Here is a 21,137-nt window from a genome sequence, read left to right on the forward strand (position 1 = left end):
CCGGTGACTGTGGCTGCCATACTTTGAAGATTTCTTAGCCTGTGAACTGGCTGCTTTTCCCCATGAAAGCATAGAAGATTCCAGATTGGATGTGAAGGAGAAGATGAAGGCATAGGAGCCCAGGTGTGTGGACTCCACATGGCCTCTTCCTCACGGCCACTTCGTGGACTGGTTCCTGTGCCTGGGGCCCCTTTGCTTCCCCGACAGCAGGGTTTCTTAGTCTCAACACTGTTGGCATCTGGGACTGGATGCTTTGTGGCAGGAGGCTGTGCCCTGGGGGATGCTTAGCAGCATTCCTGCCCTCCACTTACCCCCTCCCTGTAGCCCTCTCCCGAGTTGTGACAACTAAAAATGTCTCCAGACATCACCAGATGTCCCCTGGGGGACAAAATTGCCTCTGCTTAAGAGCCATGACTGATAGGAGTTTTATGCAACAAAGAAATACGCCTCTCTCAGATCAGCAGGCTCGGTGCTACCAGCGGCTGAACAGCTTCAGTCTGTGAATTCCAAATGAAGTATTGAACATTGCTCATTTCCCCGTGTTGTATTCTTAACAATAAATCTTGGGTTAGACTCTCTTGTGCTCATTTCTCTCCCCCTAATCTTAAACTCTTCCTTGCAAAGGTAATTCTTGCCTTTTCCCAAACATTTCCCCAGAGCTTGATTCCCACCTCATCCTAGGGAAGTGAAGGGTATGAATCCTGCCCTAGGGAGGAGGGTTAATCTGTGGAGAAGCTGGCCACAACCCAGGTCCTGGGCCACTTGGCCTGTGCCTCCCAAGGGTCTCATTCACTGAAGGACCCCAAGACCGCAGGGCGATCCTGGGACCTCCGTCCCCGTCCCTGAGGTCCTTTAGGCTGGCCTGACCGCTGCTGGTTTTTTGCTTTTAGGGACCCTAGACATTAGGTCCAAGACCTTGGGTGGTACACTTTGCACTCAATTATTAATATAAAGGTTAGTTGGGAACTACACAGTGGAAGAAAGGCCCAGTGACCTATTTCTGTAAAGCTTCGAGCCAAGAGGACCATGTGGAACAGTTCTTTCTGTAATACATGTGGTCACCTCACCATGAGTCACAATCAACTACTTGGCAGCGGGTTCGTTGTAGGTTTTTTGTTACATTAGGGCTGTTGGCTAATAAGACTCACACCAAGGAATGATTGATGTAGTTGCCACTTTATTTTCCCCTCAGTCACCGTTCCAAGTTGAGAACAGTCCTGGAGTCTTCTTTTGGTTTAGTTCTCTGCAATTACCTGCAGGGACACAAACAAGAAAATAATCAAATGAACCCAACAGCTTCCTCCGTTTATGCTCCTCAGCGGTGAGCTGCTCAAGTATCCCAGGCAGCCGGGCTGAGGCAGCTCCTATGAGAAGAAGCTTGTTACTCCAGCTTTCCACCGACCTGCTTGGGCTCCAGGGGTCTGCGAACTCCTAAAAGGTATATGCAAAATGGGCAGGTGGGCATGTTTATGTATTACACACCCCTGTGGTTTGGGTTTAACCTGTTTTCAGAGTCTGTTTTGGTTATTACCTGTTAAATGTCTTAATATATTAAAACTGGAATCTGGTGATGTCACTTTTAAGATTGTCCCTGGTTCGTGCAAATGGTTGGCTTGTTTAGCTGCTGATGGAAAGGTTGGAAGTTGAATCCTACCCAGAGGCACTTTGAAAGAAAAGGCTTTTCTCAAACTCCACAGCCGTTGGAAACTCACGGAGTGCCCCTCTTCTGTGATACTCGTGGGGTCGCCATTCATGGGAATTGACTGAATGGTCACTGTGTTTTAAAAATAGCAGATACACTCAGAGCAGTCAGTGTGCAAGCCTCTATGTCCAAGGATGTGCACCGCAGGAAGAATGAAAACCGGGATGCATTAACTTGTCATTCCTTATTGCACGGGGTACCCTGCAGTGGTTTGAGAGAATGACGGGAGTGTTCTGTCATAAAAAGTGTGATAGAGGGCTTACGAAGTGGGAGAGAAAACCCAGGCTGCAGAATGAAGAGTGAAAGATCCTACTTTTGGTTGGGAGACTTGTGCTCATAATACAGAAATAAAGTTCTAAAGACCATGCACCGACCTGAGATTGACGATTATCTGGGAGAGTGGAGGTGAAGGCAGGGAATGAGTGGGGAGTGTTTCTTTTTCGCTTGATGCATGCCTACAATATTTGAGTGTTAATGTTTTTGTTGGTACAAAATACATATAGTGTGAGATTGCCTTACTATTTTAAAGCATACGATTCAGTGGCAAGTACGTTACTGTACAACCATAGCCACTACTCCAGAAGTTTTCCATCACTGAAGAGAAACTCTATCCATTAATTAATGACTCAGTGTTTTGTTGTGTGTATGTTTTAACATACTTGCTGGAGAAATAAAACCCAAACCCCCCAAAATAGTAAATGCTGGAGATTTCTGTTTTACTGTCAATCAGTAAGCATTTGTTGAAGGAACAGATGCCCTTGGCCACCTGTCTCTGGTCAGTTTCCTGCTCGTGCATTTTGCTGGCAGCTACTTGGCCTTGGCTTGTCTGTCACCTGTCTGGTCCGTGCAGGCAGGTGCTCCCAAACACCCCCAGGGCTGCAGCTGTGCCTCACCCCATGAGGGCCCCAGCACTGGGACCACGGCAGGGTTCTGTCTTGATTCCTCCACAGCTGCCAGGGGCCGCCTCCGCAGAGGACAGCTGGTGGCAGCCTGGCTCACCCACTCCTTGAAGCCAACACTGGGCATCCGTGCCTGCCCTGGCTGCGCTCCCATCATGGCAGGACCTCTGCCCAGCTGCCTGGCAAGGCTTACTTTCACCGCTGATCCCCTGTGCTATCTGCCATGGTTTTGGACCCTGGCCTGTGCTGTCCTTGTGTGTGTGTGGCTCAGAACAGCTGATGCTGAGGACGACCAATCAGGACAATTGCCTCAGGCCTCTGCTTTGGGCTCCCCCAGGTACTGCTGGGACCAGCTGTGTGGTGACTCACCCGGCAGCTGGGGCTGGAAAAGGATCCTAGAACTTGGCTATGAAAAGGTCCCAGGCGTGTTTCCACCCAGGGAGGCTGGGCCTGGTTCCTTTGCCATGCCGGTGGCACCACAAGAGTTAGACTCAGCTTTTCTTCTGCATAAACCGAATTGAGACTTCTCCATTTTTTTTTTTTAATAATCTGTCAAATTAATGAATAGCCTCTCTCATCTTGATTTCACATTTCTCTCCCGTAAACTTTTTGGGTGGCTCTGGTCCCTTTGCCCACTTGTTGGCAAAGAAATACCAGCAGACAGAGATAGAGAAGGAGCAGCGTGTGTTGACGGGGAAGCTGGGAAGCAGCCCACTTGCTAGTTTTGAGAGTGTGTTTCTCCCTGTGACCACATGCTCGGGGCTGTGGTTTCATATTTGATTTCATAACACTGTGTCAGTTTCATTGCATTTAGCAATGCTCAAACAATGAAGCCAGATGTCTACTTTCCCATCTTTTGGGGCTTTGCCACAGCAGTGTAACTCCTATTTGCTATGCCTCCTAGAACTCCTAAGGGCACTGGGCCAGTCCACGTCTCACTCTACAGATGAGCAAACTGAGGCTGGGCCAAGGCCAGGTAGTGAGGCTAAAAAGGTCCCCCAGGACGCTGAACTTCTGTGGAGTGAAGGAGACATTTGGAAGCAGATGAGGGTGATGATTGTATGTGATGAACATGATCAACATCGCTGAACTTGACGTGAAGATTAGTGAACTGCTTACTGTTTTATAACAAAACATGTATTTACCACAATTAACATGGTAAGTTAAAAAATTTACCCAAATCAGCATAGAGTGGCCTCTTCCTTCTCCTTATCCCTAACAGACAGCTCCCCCATCCCCTAGAAACTGCATCTTGTGACAATTCTTCCAATTGTACCTGCTCCCACTTCCTGTTATAGCACTGTCTGCTCCCAATGTTGGCACCATTTAAAAAAATATTCATAAACAGGAGTGTCCCTCTGGGGCCTGATTTCTAATCATTAAGGCTCTAGAGGTCTTGAACCTTCAGACTTGGGGCTTTACCGATGAAGTGTTTATAATACTAAATGATGAGGTATAGTAACTAAACAGATAAAAATAAAATACTAATCCCCCAAACCCCACTCCTAATGTTTTGAGTGGTACCCTTTTTTTTTATAACCACTTCAGTTAAGGCTCTTCTTTATGTCCCTTTTCACTCAACTTTACCCACACAGAGATTTTGGGGCCCATGGGGGACTCATCAGAAATTGTCCAAGTCTGTAGCCTCCTCAAGGGGACCCCTGGTTAGCTTTCAGGAAGGGGGGAATCCTCAGGTGCCAAACAGGCTTTGCCCTGGTGACCAGATGAGAAGGGAGGTGCCCACAGAACCTAGGGCACAATTGCCAGCTCTTACTGTATTGATCCAGTCGATGTAATTGGAGACCCGGGTGAAGACAGAGGGCTTGTGGTAGTAGTTGCAGCCAAGGGAGGATCCGAAACTGACCACACCGTGCACTTCCCATTGACCGTTAGCTGCTCGGCAGTTCAGTGGTCCCCCGGAGTCCCCCTACGGAAGGTCAGAGTTCTGTCAGCAGAGCCTGGGTGGGGTAGGAGGTGGGGGGCCTGCTCAGTAAAATCCCATGTTTTGCTTGTTCTCAATGTATTTATATTACTCTGTATGGTCATCTCCTTTGAGTTTGGCCTTAGTGGTCCCAGCTCAAGATTGGTACCATGATACTGAGAGCTAGCATTTAAGTCTCTATGGGAGCCTGGAAATGAGCCAAGCACTTTATATGCCTTCACTCATTTAAAGTGATCAATGTGATCCTTACAAAAATCTTTGAGGTAAGTGTTGTCAGTATGTGTCATTTCACTGCTAAGGAAAAGACACAAGCTGCCAGCAGTTGATGTGTTTGAGGTTGAACAGGGAGTTAGTGGAGGAGCTCAGATCTCATCCCACAGTGAAGACCTTAAGTTCTTAACCAATCAGTTCTGACGAGTAAGGCAGTACCATGAAGGCCAATCAGTGCTCATGAGGAAATATTCCTACAGCCAGTCAGGTTCAGAGGGCAGAGTGTTGGGTATGATGATACGGTCTACAGGGCGTGTGGAAACCCTTCTCTGTTAGCAACTGAGCATCCTCGTGTTCTGTCCCCTCTGCTGCCGTCTACCAGCAAGGCTGTGGTTAAGCCATTGTCTCCAGGACAGCTTCTGGGGAAGCTTCCTTGAGGAGACACGCTGGGGCTCTAATGAGATCAGTTGAACAGAGAAAGTAGCATTCCACTTAGAAGGTCTCTAGCCCAGAGAATGGAGGCCCTGGGTGGTGCAAACAGTGAACGGGCTATCCTGAAAGTTTGGCAGTTGGAGTACCTCCGGAGACAGTTAAGTAGAAGGGCCTGGTGATCTACGTCAGAAAAGTCAATTCTACTCTCAGACACGTAGGGAGCCATGGGGGTCCTAGTTTCACTGCCGATTCAAAAGCAGGTAGTTTGAATCCACTGGGTGCTCTGAGCAGAAAGATGGACAATCTTCTGTGTACTTTACAGCCTTTGGAAATCTTTTGAAAGGTCAACTGTGAGTTGGTTCCTACTCAATGGCACACAACAACAAGGACAACAATGCTGTGGGACATAAGTGGTTGCCATGAGTAGAAATCAACAATGGCAACCAGTAACTCAGAGAAGCCTTCCCTGTGGCTCCCTCCCAATGACTGCAATGAGAGACCTTGATGAGACCAACAGAACTTCTCGGCAGTGAGGGGCATCGACATGATGAGGAGCACCGCAAAGCATCTGCCCTGGACACTACAGGGATGAAGACCAGCTGTTGAAGCATCTGACACTGTTCCTGAGTGCTTCTGCCAGGAGCGGGGAGGCTGGACACTCTGAGGCCCAGACACTCTCCCCATACCCAGCCTTTCCCTGTGAAAAGTGGGCACCTGGTTTTCTGTACTCACATTGCAGCTGGAGATCACACCATCACCACCGGCACAGACCATGTTGGTCTTCACGCTGCTGCCCCACCAGCCAGCGCTGGAGCATGTGGCGTAGTCCACAACCAGCAAGCGACCCTGCTGCAGGATGTCAGGAAGAGCTCCGTTGGCTGCAAAAGATCAGAGGGAAGGGGCTATAGAGCCAAGAGTCTGCTGAGGGCAAAGGTGGTACCAGTGTGCTTTCTGCCCAGCACCTCTCTTTCTGGCCTCTTTCACTTCCTACCATCCATAGACTTGAAGTGGGTGCCACCATGTTTGCATATATTGTGTCTTCACTGTTGACGGACAATGTTCATTGGTTGTTGGTTCAGAGTTGAACATCTGACTCAAGCTAAACCAATGAGTTCTTTTTCCTGAGATTTTAGGATTGAGACTAAGAGATCCCAGTGAGACACTAAGTAAACCTGGGAGCCAGTGGCAACAGCTGCCATTTTCTTCTTCATGGAGAAGAATGAAACAGCTTCTCTGATAGTGAGAAAAGGTTTCCCAGACCTCTAGCCTTTCAGACTCTGATCTGAGGCTGTTCCTGAAACCTGCTTCATCTCTGACTTTGTGTTTGGACCCTTATACCAAAAGTTAACAACAACAACAACAACAACAAATCCTTATAACAAATTCTCCTTTTTGCTTAGCCAGGTCCATAAATTATAAACACCTCATACAAATGACAGTGAGTCCCTGTGTACATTGGAAAGATATTCTGGTTTGGTGAAAATACTGTACCAAATCTGTAGTCATGAAATTTATTTCATTTCCTCCCAAGACCTTAGGAGGAAGAAAGCTGGGCAGTCTCCGCCTGTGTGATTTGCTGCCTCTTAAAATGAGCTGGAAGGTCTGCTAAGAGTTGGTTCTGACTCAGTGACACACAACAACAGCAAAGACCTTGAGTGCTGAGCGGGTAAAGACCCTGCTCATAAATCCTCTCCCTTCCCTCCCAGGTCTTGAGGGAGATCATGTCTCCTACTCACTCTGTAGCCTTCCCCAGCCAGTGACGTAGCACGGGTAGTTGTTTGGCAGAATGTCGCCAGCAGGTGGGAGGCAGGCCAGCTGGATCTTGTCACTCAGGGAGACGGCCTTAGCCAGTTTGAGCAGAGCAATGTCATTCCTGGGTCAGGAAAGAGGCAGAGCATAAGGAGAATGCTGGCTTTTCCAGCCCCATTTATTTCTTTATTTCTGATTACAGCCTCAACTGGAGGTATTGAATCCCTCCTCAGCCGTCCCGAGGCTGTAAGATCCTGAAGGAGCTGTAAACCCCACAGGACTTCATCTTATCTTGGAGAAACTTGAAGTCCGTAGTTTGCTTAAGCGCTGTTTTAGGAGAAGGTTGAAAATAAGGTTGGCAAGTTGCCTTTGCCTTGCACGGTCCTTTCTGATGAGTTGGTCATGGTTGCTCAGAGTGCTGTGCTGATAAGACTTTTGAGCCTCTGGCCAAGCTCAGTAAGGCTTCTCAGTCATTTCTGGCCTCACACATACTTCCTGTGTTTGGTTGAGAAACTAGCAGGAGATGCTTAGATCAAAAGTCTCTTTGCTTTCACTCTTTCTCTTCTCTTTTCTACCTTGCATACGTGGCCAACATGATCTTTGGGTCTCATTCACAAGACTATGCCCTTGCTCCTTGAATCCAGGAGCTCTTGTCATTATGGTAGAAATGACATCATGAGGCTTCTGAAACTAGGTCCTAAGAGGAGACACAGATTCTATCTAGCCTTCCTGCACTCTGGTCCTTAGAACCAATATCCTATGCTGTGAAGAAGTTTGGACCACGTGTGGATAGCTTGACAATGGTCCCACCTCACTACCAACATGAACTCTTGAAGATGTGTGCTTGGGGGAATCTTTGAGATGGTCCAGCCCCAAGCATTATCTGACTACAGCCTCATGAAAGACCCAGACAGAGAATCTTCCAGGCACTGAGAGATAATTATGAAAAGTAACTGTTGGTTTTGAGCTGTGGTGCTGGAGAAGAGTACTGAATATACCACGGTCTGCCAGGAGAACAAACAGGTTCATCCTAGAGAGGATGAAACCAGGCTGCACCTTGGAGGCAAGGATTCTGAAGCTTCATTTGACATACTTTGGGTATGTTGCAAGAAGGGATCCTTGCCTTGGAGAGGGACATCACACTTGTGAGGGTGGAAGGACAGTGCAGGAGAGGAAGACCCTCAATGAGATGGATTGACTCAGTGACTGGGTTAATGGAGGTAGGTGTGTCAGAGACAATAAGGTTGGCACAGGAAAGAGCAGGTTTCAAGGCTGTTGTACATAGGGTTGCTGTGAGTCGCAAGCAACTCAACAGCACATAACAACAACAACAAATTGTTGGTTTAAGCTATTACTTTTTAAAGGATAATTTGTTCTGCATCTAGAGATAACAGGAATGACACTCAATGATAGGACATGTATTTAAGGACCTGAAAGCTAACAGCTTTCTCAGTTCAAATGCATGATCCTCACTATTTCTCCCATACTTTCTCTACATTCTCCAGCTGGCCTGATGGCCACTGGTCCAGGACACGCCTGTCCATTTTGTGGCAGACCCCCTGTCCTGGTTTGCGCTCCTGACCTCAAAGACCCCTTATCGAGCTTTATGCCCACCTCCATCATCTGACACATCTTGGAACATCTTACGGCTCTCCACTGCCTGGGGTATGTGTCTCATCTGATGACAAGCCCTTGGAGGACAAGGTGCCTCATGATTCCTGGATCCCCCTGAGAACCAGCCTCAGCACTGGACAACAGCAGGCCCTCACGCCTGTTTGTTGACTAAGAGGATGTTGAGTGTTACAGCCACATGGCAGCTTCCTGCTCTCAGCTGAGCCAGGATGAGGCGTCTTCTGGAAGGTTTGGCAGAGGGAGCTCTTGGCCGCCACCCAGGAGTAGCATCTTGGGCTGCAGAAGAGGCCATATGCATGGGTAAATTATGCAAATCTGAAGTGAAGACTGGGCTGCTTCTTCCCAGAGGCCCCTTTCGAGCTGCAGACCTGCTCTCTTTTGGGTTGGAGAAGGAGAGGATTATGAGAAGCAAAGTGAAAATGCTACCAGCAACAATGGCCATGATGGTGACAATGATGATAAAAGTGTGTTGAAAGCCTGCTGTGCCAGGCTGTCTGCTAAGTTCGTCTCACTCCTACTGAATATTACTTTGTTGTTCTTATGTGTCACTGAGTCACCTGCAACTCATAGCAACTCTACATACAACAGCTCTGAAGCCTGCGCCCTAACCTGAGCCAGTCTCACTGACTCCAACACATCTACCCTCATTATCCCAGTTACTGTGTCAATCCATCTCACCCGGGGTCTTCCTCTCCTGCGCTGTCCCTCCACCCTTCCAAGCATGATGTCCTTTTCCAAGGACTGGTCCCCCCACCCCCGGCCATGTGCCCAAAGTATGTGAGACGGAGCTTCAAAATCTTTGACTCCAAGGAGTAACTTGGTCTCACTCTCTCCAAGACAGACTTATTTGTTTTCTCGGCAGTCCATGGTATGTTCAGTACTCTTCTCCAGCACTGCAACTCAAAGGTACCAATTCTTTTTCCTTCATGTTACTCTAACTCTATATAATCTCTGGCAAGTGTATTAATATTGCAAAGTCTTGGTTTGCTCATCTATAAAACAGTATTGATAGTAGTATCTCCCTCCTAAAAACTGGCACAAAATGTAAATAAGAGAATCCACAGGAGACGTTTAGCACAGTGCCTTGTACAAAGGGAAGGATATAGTACTGTGCCTAGTATTAGGGATTATCTGATTGTGAACACTAATTGCTCTGATTGGTGGAAAACTGACTGGGAAGGCAGCTGGGAGGCAGAGTTTCTGGTGGAAGTCTGAGTCGCTAGGTACAGATACCATTGGCCGATGGAGAGTGCCTATTCTGATGGGATTAGTAAAAGAGTTCCTCTAAACTGAAAGGAACTTACTGCTCAAATTTGGGCGTTAAAGTCACACTTGTGGGGCAGGTGGCTTATACATCTCCTTTGCTGCTGTTCCTCCAGTGCCTGCAACAGGGCCTGGAACACAGCAGGTTCTCGACAAGTATTTATTGAATGAAAGGGTGAATCACCTAAGGTCGGTTTGTTTTATATAATCATTCTGTTTAACACCACCTGGGTCTCAGGAATAGCAATCATGAAAGGACCTGGATGTTCAGGAAATGAACCCTGGTCCCTGGTCCCTGCACCCTGGGTTAGGGACTGGAGACCCAGGGGAGGATCAGGGGCCACCTTAGCTCTTGCAAAATTCTGCTGAGGGGAAATCAGACACGTGAGCTGGTATCCCAGGCCACTCTGACCGTCTTTGCATCTATCTTTCTCACCTCACACCTTTGTCCCAGTTATCTGCTGGGCAGGTCCACCTCTAAGTAGTCAGAGCCCCTTCTCATCTCCCTTGAGAAGGCCCAGAGGTCAGGGTGGGGCTGAACCCACTGCCTCTTAAGAGTCCCCCACCCAGACTCTGCCCCCTCACCACCCAAGCACGCCCAGACACTTGGCAGGAGGTACCCGTTGGAGAGCTTGTTGGCGTTCCAGTTCTTGTGCACCACGAGCTTAGAGACTGCGATGGCCTCAGAGCCGGCTTCATCTGTGGACAGGCTATGTCGGCCCAGCACCACGCGGTAGGTCCTGGTGGAGCTAGGGAAAGAAGAACGAGCAGAGAGGGTCGGCTTCGGCTGACCCCCCGTGGGCAGGGATACCTCACCCAGTGGCCTGGGTTTAGTGACTGCCTTGAGTTGATGCTGGGAATGAGCCCAAGTAAGCAATTTTATTCTTTTTTAAATTTTTTTATCTTCCCCCCCTCCCATTAATTTTAATGAAAGTTTACAGAGACTTTGGATTTCCATTCATTCTTTGCAGCATTTCTCTTCCTGCCCACCCCTTCCCCCGTACACTCTTCTCTTTGAAAAGTAAAAGTTCCCCCATTATTTTACAAACCCTCCCCAAGTAAGCAATTTTAAAATAAATCCTGGTAACCGACTCAAAACCAGTTAGCTATTGAAAAATCTTGTCAGTTCTGCTCTGATACACATGGGTTTGAATTGACCCAGTGGTAACTGGTTTTGGTTCATTCCATTATACAGGTGATGGCATGGAAGCTTGGAGCAATCTTTTTTTTTTTTTTAATTTAGGTTGTTTATTTTTCATTTCAATGAACATCTACAGAGATTTTGGAATTCCATTCATTCATTGTTGCACCCTTCTCCCCCGCATAAACCCCCCACCCCTGTTTGCTCCTCTCCTTGAAAAGCAAAAGAAAAACTCCCTCATTGGTACACAATACCCCCCGCACCTCCCCAAACCCCACCCCCTACCCCCAAATATAATCCACTCTGCAACCCTCATTGCATACTCCTACGATAAAAATAATGCCCTAAAATATAATACTTTTAGACTATTAACGCTTTCGTTCCTGTGGTACCTTTAAGCACCACTTGGATTATCCATCTCAGGGGTTTCCTGGGAAGCTTTCTCCTCACACATAGCATGTGCTGTTATTTGGATCCCTTTACGAAATTCTGTGTGTCCTCCTTCCATGGGGGCCATGCTGATCTTCTCTGCATGGTTCTAGTGTTAGATACGTGCTGCCTAAGGGAACATTGTGTGAGTATGTGGGCGGAGACTTGCGTAACTGTGTAAACCAGAAGGTCCATTGGCAACATACTGCTCTGCTAGGGGAGCTCTGGTGGCCTAGGGGTGAGGAAATGTGCTGTCAACCCCAAGACACGCGGTTTCTATGTGCCAGCTGCTCCGTGGGAGAAAGATGGATAATCAACTGCTGCGTGATTTACTGCATCTGAAAATCTGGGGGAGGGGCAGCTATGAATGGGTGCTGACCCGAGGGTACACAACAACAAGAGGTCATTGTATGAGGTGGGACAGCCTAGAAGAATGATTACATAAAACATTTGTTTCTTTGAGCTTCTATATAGTAAATTAGGGTTTGCAAGGATATATACAGTTTCCTAAGGATTATTAGGAAGGTGCACTTTTCAGGGTTAAGTGATATTTAAATGAATATGTTTTCAAGGAATCATCTCACCTATGAGACACCAGAGTCCATTGAGATGTATCTGACCCACATAATATTTATCAAATTAATAGGGGGGGAAATCTTTGAGCTCAATGCTATCAAGTTTGAACTGATTCATCATGGCTGATCTGGTGAGTTTTCAGATGCCATAAATCATATGGGAGAAGATTTCTCATTCCCCCCCATAGAGTAGCTGGTGGATTTGAACTAGCTACCTGTGGGTTGACAGTGCAACTCTCTAACCATTAAGCTTATATCACAGTTGTTGTTGTTATTGTTGTGTACCTTCGAGTTGGAACCAACCCATAGCTGACCCTCCAGTGGGTTTTCAGAGGCAGTTAATAGCATTGGAGGAGACTGCCCATCCTTCTCCTGCAGAGCAACTGGTGGACTCGAACCGTGTGCCTTTGACATTTCAGTGCAGCTTATTGCCACTAGGCCACCAGAGTTCCACAGTACTGAACAAAAATTACAGTACAATCAATAATTCAGCTTGCATTCCATTAGTGAAAAAACAGTCTATATACAAAACCTTACAAACAAAAAACAATTCTGTTCTGAAAGTCAAAGTTGCTCAATTCCAGATTCAGTGGTCACATCTAGTACCTTCAAGAGGGACAGGATTAGGTCTCCCCCTCCCGCCAGTGTTTCTCATGGAACACCCAGTCAATATCAGGTATTGACCAGGGAATGAATAATAGATTGATGCTAGTTTCTTGGTAAGGCAAGTGGCTATTTGCTAGGCTCCTTTATATAGTGGAAATTGTGCCAACTGGGTTCCAACTTTTAGAGAGGCACGTGGCCTGGCAGTGTGGGGGACAAGCTGGAGGCCTGGGGAAGACAGTTACCTGATGCAGTGAGCCGCGGTCAGGACCCAGTTGTTGGCTATCAGGGACCCTCCACAGGTGTGGCGCCATTGGCCAGAGCTGCTGTACTGCAGGGAGACCTGGGGAAAAACGCAGACACTCGGAGCTGGGCCTCGGCCTCTGCTCTTCAGCATCCCTGGGAGTAGGACTGGGACCAGGGTGAGGTGAGTGGGCAGGCACCTCAGGTTGAAAGCTAAGAAATCATCTTCCCCTCCTCATTAATTTTAAAAATATTCTTATAACACTCAAACTTAAAGATTGAAAGGGAACCGTTTTCTGAATGACAAAGCTCAGATGGCAGGAAGGGAAAGGAAAGATGGATGCTTTGAAACAGGAAACACTGTGTGGCAATTCAGTGTCATGGAATGTAATGTGTATGAATTGTTGAATGAAAATCCAATTCTGTAAACTTTAACTCGAACTACAATAGAATTAATTATATAAGAAATGAAAACAATTTTAAATTTATTTTCATGTTGTTGAAACTGTACACAACAAATTCAACAATTCAATGGATGAACAATACTCTCTGGATGGCTACTTTCAAGCTTTTAAGACTAAACACTACCTAACAAATTAGCATATGGAACAGAAGAGCAAAACACATTAGGCCAATTAGCAGGGATATTCCATGCAACCATGACCTTAAATCTCCAAACCAAGAAACCAAATCCCATGAAATTCTTGGTTTACATAAATAATCCTGGCAGCTGCTTTCCCCTCCTTTTATTGTTATGAATAACATTTGGCAACTATGTTTTTGAGTGTATAAATTATAGACCTCGTTCATACTAATTGACTGTGCAAGCTTTACCTTTAATGCATGCCTTTTTATTTACCATAAACCAAAATTGAGCATTCCATGAACAATGACTTACCTTCCTCCTTTTTCTTTCATCCTTTGTAATTACTAGTCACTTTGGTCTCTACACATTTACCTGGTTTTCTTTTTCTATACAAGTGAGGGTATCTAATATTTATTGTTTTATAATCAAGATAAATCACCAGCGATCCCTAAATAAAGAGCCAGGCAAACCCGGTGCCAAAGAGTCAGTTCCGCCTCATGGGCACCTTTCTTTAGGTCTCCACGGTTGTAAATCTTTACCCTCTTGCTCCTCATGGAGCAGCTGGTGGATTCAAACCACTGACCTTCTGGTTAGCAGCCTAGCATGTTATGCAAAATACCACCAGAGTTCATTACTCTACGACCAGGGCTCCTTTGAATAAAGACACTGTTGAAAAACAACTTTGTTTTCAACATCTCTTTGCAAATAATCTGTTGGGACTTCCTCCTTTTGGGGAGTTATTTCCTTAGGACCAAGCCCTCAAATTCATGTCTTTTTTTAATTTTTTTTTTTAATTTCCCTCCAGATCCTGCTCTGTTGCATCTCAATAAATGGCAGGCTCACTTTATCGTATTGGTAGCATGTAAAAAAAGTCTTGTCATCTTCCACTCTGGTAGCCTAGTAGTAAAGAGTTGTGCTGTCAACCCAGAGGCAGGCAGTCCAAATCCACCAGGTGCTCTTCGGGAGAAAGATGGACAATCACCTCCAGTGAGATTTACAGCCTCTGAAAACCCACTGCAGGGCCAACTATGAGTTTGTTCTAATACCATAGGACACAACAACAACAACAACTCTCTCTTATATCCTTTACCCAAACCCATCAGCAAATCCTGCCTGCTCTACTTCCACAATATGTACTCAGTTCTACTCTTTCTTTGTTCTTGACCTGCCAGGGTCAGTTATTTTCATATTTAGTGGAGAGTTTCACTTCACCTTCCTATCTGTTCTCCTTGCTTTTATCCTGGCCCAGACCCTAGCCCATATTTTCCCAATGCAGTTGTCAGAGTGATCTTTTTTTTTTTTTAAATATTGGTTTGCATACAAAAGTCACGTACATTGTGCTTCATTTGTATAGAATGATCTTTTAAAAATCTAAGTCTGATCACCTCTCATCTCTGCTCAGCCCTCTAGTTGCTCCTTATTTCACACGGTGAAAAACGTCAAACACTCTGAAAACTTTCAAGGTCCTACATGGGCTCTCTGACCGTACTGGTCCCACTTCTATCTGCTTTGGCTGCACTGGCCTCCAAGTGACTTTGCAAATACAACCAGCTCACTTCTGCCTTGCGCACTTGGATTTGCTGTTCCTCTGCCTGGAATATTCTTCTTCCAGGAATCAGCATTGTACACTTCTTCTCTTCCTACAAGTCTCTTCAAAGAGACCTAAGACCTTGTCTGACCACCTAATCTAAAACAGTGAGCACATATGTAGACATACACACACGTGTGTATAGACATATGTACACAAGCATACACATATGCATGTGCACACACGCACATCTACACACACACACATGAGCTTATCACTGGCTGGCTGCTCAGTGTCCCACTATTTACACTGCCAGCTCTTCCAGGACTAGTTATGTTTGTCCCCAGACCTATTTATATCTGGGGTGGTTGTATAGTAATTATAGCTGTTTTGATTAGACACTAAACTTATATGAAATGTAAGTTCAAATGGAGAGTTGGGAATTATGTGGGAAGGAGCTTAGGTATTTGGAAGAAACTAGACCAATAGGATTTTAAGGATTATTATGGCTTTGAGAAACCAAAAGATGAGGGAGGGGAGTTCCAGCGCTCTGGGAGGGCTAATTACTCAGATGGCTCAGAGTGTTTCAAAGCATTGCATGAATTTTTCGAAGGGAAAGTGTACATATAATCTATTATTAAAAGAAGAAACCAAGCCCCCATTACTTTGGATTCAATTCTGACTCATTTTGGCCTCCACTGGGTTTCTGAGGCTATAAATCTTAACAGGAGGTGATTGCACATCTTTCTCCCAAGAGCAACTGGTGGATTTGAACCACTGACATTTGGTTGGCAGTAATGAACTATGCCACCAGAGAGGTGGGTAAGGACTTCAACCATATGTTTTTGTTGTTGTTGCTGTGTACCATTGAGTAGGAACTGACCCATAGCTGACCCTCCAGCAGCTCTTCAGATACAGTTAATTGCACAGGAGGAGATTGTCCATAATTCTCCCTTGAAATAGCTATTGGAAGGGCAGCTCTGGTAGCCTAGTGGCAAGGAGCTGCAACTACAATCCCAGAGGCGCATGGTTCGAATCCACCAGATGCTCTGCCGGGGAAGAAGGGACAATCTCCTCCTGTACCAGTCAGATCTGATTTGACGGTACACTCACACAAAAATAATAAGATAAAAAAAAAAAAAAAAAAGAAATAGCTATTGGATTTGAACCGTGTGCCTTTGAGTTGGCAGTGTAGCTCATTACCACTAAGCCACCAGAGTTTTCTATGTTTACATATACTAAGTTAAAGTAAAAAAATTAAGTTTAAATGTATAATTTAAAATAATTTCTCAATACAAATTTTCCAATGACTCATTACAATCATGTCAGATGAGAGATTTTATTGCGTTTACTTATGTTAGAGTCAACTTCACACTTTTCCTTTGATAGTCTCACTATCATGTGGTTGTTATGTGCTGTCAAGTTGGAGCCAATTTACAGCTGAGCCTCCAGTGGATGTTCAGAGGCTGTGAGTTGCATGGGAGGAGATTGCTTTTCTTTTCCTTATGGAACAGCAGGTAGATTCGAACTGCACGCCTTTGGGTTGGCAGCACAATTCTTATCACTCAGTCACCAGAGCTCCCTCATAGTTTCTAATAATTTGTGCTGGTGCCCCACTTGACACCTTAAAAATAGTGCTATCAGTATACTAAGATGAGTGAACATTTCTTTTCACTGGTAACATTGATTTGTCCAGAGTTAAGGATTAATTTGCATTAGTAGCACTGAGTGGTTCTTTAACATAAAGAATATTGGCTTAGTTATGTGTGGTTTATATCAGTATATTTGTAAGAATAAAATTGCACAGGCTTTGACCCGTTGTTCATGGACTTACTATGAGTTATAGTTGACTTGATGGCACCTAATAATGATAGCAATATTGGTAAACAAGTAGCTGATTGAACATAAGGACGTTTGTGAATATGTGTTTATGAGTAGTGGATGGAGTAGCTCCATACTTAAGTTGGAGAAGGCACTTTTCTTCCAACCCCCAAGGTCAGTCAAGGCCATAGGAATACCTTTTATTAGTGGAATTTCTCTACGTTCCTACCAATCCTCTTTGCCAGAGCAATAGTCTGCATGGTTGAAGGGCAGAGGGGTGATTCGGGATAGATGGAGGCAGGAATGGAAGAAGTGGACTCACCTGCCACGGCCAGCTGTTGGGCACTGCATCTTCACCTCCAACCACCCTTTGCAGTTCAGGCTGGTAAGTGGAGAGCCCACAGCTGAGAGCTGTGTTAAAAGAAAGTTGTTATTTCAGGGATGACAACTCAAACCATTACCCTACACTTGCCTTGTTGCTCGTCCTGGATTTAAAAAAAATAATTAAAAAAACCCTTCCTTGTTCTGGAAAGATTCTGGGAACTTCCATAGAGTCTTGTAATTTACTATACTTCTTTGGAACTCCACTCCAAAGTTCTTGCAATCACAGGATTGAGTTCCATTGAGGGATAAGCGCCCCACTATCCCCAGCCCCACCAAGGCACTGGGAGAGCAGTTCTGGGTGGTAGGTCTTACTTACCTCCAGCCACCAACGTGGACAACAGCAGGGCCCCGAGCATGCTGAGTCTGTAATAGTCCTGTGAACACAGCCTGACCCCAGCTTTGGTTTTATGAGAAGACTTATCAGCCAGGGATATACAGGAACATACAAGATGTGAATTTTCTCAAAGCCCAGTGAAAAACAGATAATTGTGCCCAATTATCTCTCCCATTTTCTCCTGTTTGTCACCCTGAAAATTCTTTAAAAATATGCCAGAAGTGGATATTGAAATATGAGTTCTATCTACTTTTAGTAGATTACTCTGTGTGTTGTAGGAGGAAGAAAAACATTGATTATTGATCCTTTGAGTTGTGCTTTTGATAAAAGATTAAGCTGGCATGCTGAACAAACAACATTCTAGGCCAATGGTTCTCAACAGGGCTTGTTTTATCCATTTTATCCACAGAGGAAAATATGAGAACATTTGGAGATATTTTTGATTGTCATGATTACGTACAGAGTATTTATAAAATATATGACAATTATTCAAATATATGCACTAACAGCTAAGGCCAAAAAAGGGGAAACTGAAGATTTTTACCAAATTTTGCAGCCCAAAATTAACCAAAAGTGCAATCAAGATGCACTAATGATAATTGGTGACTGGAATACGAAAGTTGGAAACAAGACAGAAGGAACGGTAATCTGAAAGTATGGACTTGGAGACAGAAGTGAGGCTAGAAATAGAATGATCTAATTTTGTATATTTAATGATTTCTTTATCACAAATACATTTTTTAAAAATAAAGGCCATTTTACATGTGGATCTCACTCAAGAACTGTATACAGGAGTCAGATTGGCTATATTTGTGGAAGGAACCATTGGAGAAACTCAGTATCAGCAATCAAAACAAGGTCAGGTGATAACTCTGGAACAGACCATCAATTCCTCATGTAGAAGTTCAACTTGAAGCTGAAGAAAATGAAAATAAGTCCACAGAGCCAAAGTATGACCTTGAACATATTCCACCTGAATTTAAAAATAATCTTATTAATAGTTTTGATGCTTTGAAGTCCAGTGATCAAAGATCAGATGAGTTATGGGATGATATCAAAGATATTAACCATGAAGAGAACAAGAAATTATTACAAAGACAAGGAGAAAGAAAACACCAAAATGAATGTCAGAAGATACTATGAAGTTTGCTTTAGAGGGGAGTTGAGAAGCCGAAGCAAAGGGAAGAGATACTGAAGTAAAAGAGTTGAACAGATGATTTCAAAGGGCAGCTTGAGAAGACAAAGTATTAAATTGAATGTGCAGAGAGCTGGAATTGGAGAATAAAAGGGGAAGCACTTGTTCAGCATTTCTCCAGCTGAAAGAACTGAAAAACAAATTCAAACTTCGAGCTGCAATATTGAGAGATGCTATGGGGAAAATATTGAATGATCCAGGAAGCATTAAAAGAAGATGGTTGATAATACACAGAGTCACTGTACCAGAACGAATTACCCGACACTGAGATATTTCTGGAAGTATCATATGATGCTGCACTGAAGGTATTGGCAGAAAATAAGGCACAGGAATCAATGAGATACCAATAGACATGTTTCAGCTAATAGATGCAACCCTGAATGTGCTCACCAGTCTATGCCAGAAAATTTGGAGAACAGCTGCCTGGTCAACTGACTGGAAGAGATCCATATTTGTTCCCATTCCAAGAAAAGTGAGCCAATAGAATGTGGATGTTACTGAACAATGTCATTTATTTAACATGCAAGCAAATATTGATGAAGATCATCTAAAAAAGGATTAGACAATATATTGACAGAGAACTGCCAGAAGTTCAAGCTGGGCGTTTAAGAGGCTGTAGCACCAGGGATATCACAGCTGATGTCATATGAATCCTGACTGAAAGCAGAGAATACCAGAAGAATGTCTATTTGTGCTTTATTTATTATGCAAAGGCATTTGACTGTATGGCTCGTAACAATGATCCACATTTGAACAAATGAATCTTATGGCTAAGTTTGAGAAGAATGGGAATCCCAGAATACTTAATTGTGCTCATGTGAAACCAATGCCTAGACAAGAGACTGTTGTGTGATCAGAGCAAGGAAACACTATATGGTTTAAAATTTAGAAAGATGTACTTCAGGGTTGTATCATTACCTATTCAATCTGTATTATGAGCAAATAATTCAGGAAGTTGGGCTCTTTGAAGAAGAAAGATTGGAGGAAGACTCATCAACAATCTGTGTTATACAGATGACACAACCTTGCTGGCTGAAAGTGAGGAGGACTTGAATCTTTTGCTGTAGAAGATCAAAGACTATAGCCTTCATTGTGGATTATATTTCAACATAAAGAAAACAAAAATTCTCACCACTGGACCAATAGGCAATGTCATGATAGATGAAATTATCAGCAAGACAATATCAAAGATTGAAATTATCAACTATTTCATCTTACTTGGATCCATTATCAACAAACACCCTTGGTTCCAGCAGTCAGGAGATACACATACACAATACATATATTGTATTGGGAGAGTCTGCTGTCAGTGATAACTACAAATTACTAAGGAGCAATAATACCAGTGTGAGAACTAAAGTGCACCTGATTGAGGTCATGATCTCTTTAATCACTTGCTAAGGTTCTAAGAGCTGGACAATAAATAAGGATGACAGAATAATTGGTGTCTTTGACCTGTACTATGGGAGAATAATACTGAACATCACATGGACTACCAAAAGACCAGATATGTTTTGGAGAAAGCACAGGCAGAGTGCTTTTAGGAGGCAAGGATATCACAGCTTCGTCTCTCATTTGGGCATGTTGTTAGAGCGTATTCCCTTAGAGAGGGAAATCATGCTTAGAATGGTGGAGGGCCAGTGAAAGAGAGGAAGACCTTAAACCAGGTTGACATAATGATTCCAACAATAGTCTCAAGTACATCAGAAATGATGAGGATGCAAAACAGCTATGAAATATTGTCTCACCCCAGTAACAATAGAAAAAGTCAACAGAGCAGCAAACAACAAATGCTGGCAAGGCTGTGGAGGAATTGGAACCCTTGTTCACTGTTGGTGGGAATGTAAAACAGTGCAACCACTACGGAAGGCAGTATGGTGCTTTCTTTAAAAGTTGGAAATAGAAATACTATTTGACCCAGCAATTCCACTACTGGGAATATACCCTAAAGAAACGAGAACTGCCACCCAAGAAGCTATATGTACACCCATGTTTATTGCTGCTTTGTTCACAATAGCAAAGAGCTGGAAACAACCCAAGTGCCCATCAACAAATGAATGGATAGAGAAACTGGTATATTTGCACAATGGAACACCATGCAGCACGGAAAAACAAGGAACTAAAAATGTTTTATAAAATGAGTGACCCTGGAGGACATTATGCCAAGTGAAATATCTCGGTCACAAAAAGAAAAACACTGAATAATGCCACTGTTATAAAACAGGACTGACATGGGGGTTGGGGAGAAACTAAGAAAAGAGGGGATACATTATGTACACTGCATTGAAACATATGAGGAATGTTGTTGTTGTTGTTGTTATGTGCCATCGAATCACTAAACCCTGCTCTATCCTGTGCCAATCGCACTGCCTCTGACACACCCATCCCAATTACCCCAGTCACTGAATCAATCTACCTCATAGAGGGTCTTCCCCTCTTGTGCTGTCCCTCCACCCTCCCAAGCATGAT

At 44.4% G+C, this 21,137-nt stretch overlaps 1 protein-coding gene across 1 annotated transcript; it reads right to left on the reverse strand.

Annotated features, from left to right (window-relative positions):
• Window positions 1-1,235: 1,235 nt before the first annotated feature.
• On the reverse strand, window positions 1,236-17,495 carry CELA2A (chymotrypsin-like elastase family, member 2A). The gene is made up of 8 exons (XM_006883705.1): window positions 17,456-17,495; window positions 17,078-17,166; window positions 12,823-12,920; window positions 10,450-10,578; window positions 6,922-7,058; window positions 5,918-6,063; window positions 4,376-4,528; window positions 1,236-1,253 (listed from the first exon to the last, which is right to left on the reverse strand). The coding sequence occupies exons 1-8, from the start codon at window positions 17,493-17,495 to the stop codon at window positions 1,236-1,238; spliced, it is 810 nt and encodes a 269-aa protein (XP_006883767.1).
• Between the last annotated feature and the right edge of the window lie 3,642 nt (window positions 17,496-21,137).

This window comes from Elephantulus edwardii, unplaced genomic scaffold (genome assembly GCF_000299155.1).
Source record: "Elephantulus edwardii isolate Elephantulus edwardi_28Jun2011 unplaced genomic scaffold, EleEdw1.0 scaffold00028, whole genome shotgun sequence".
NCBI lineage: Eukaryota > Metazoa > Chordata > Mammalia > Macroscelidea > Macroscelididae > Elephantulus > Elephantulus edwardii.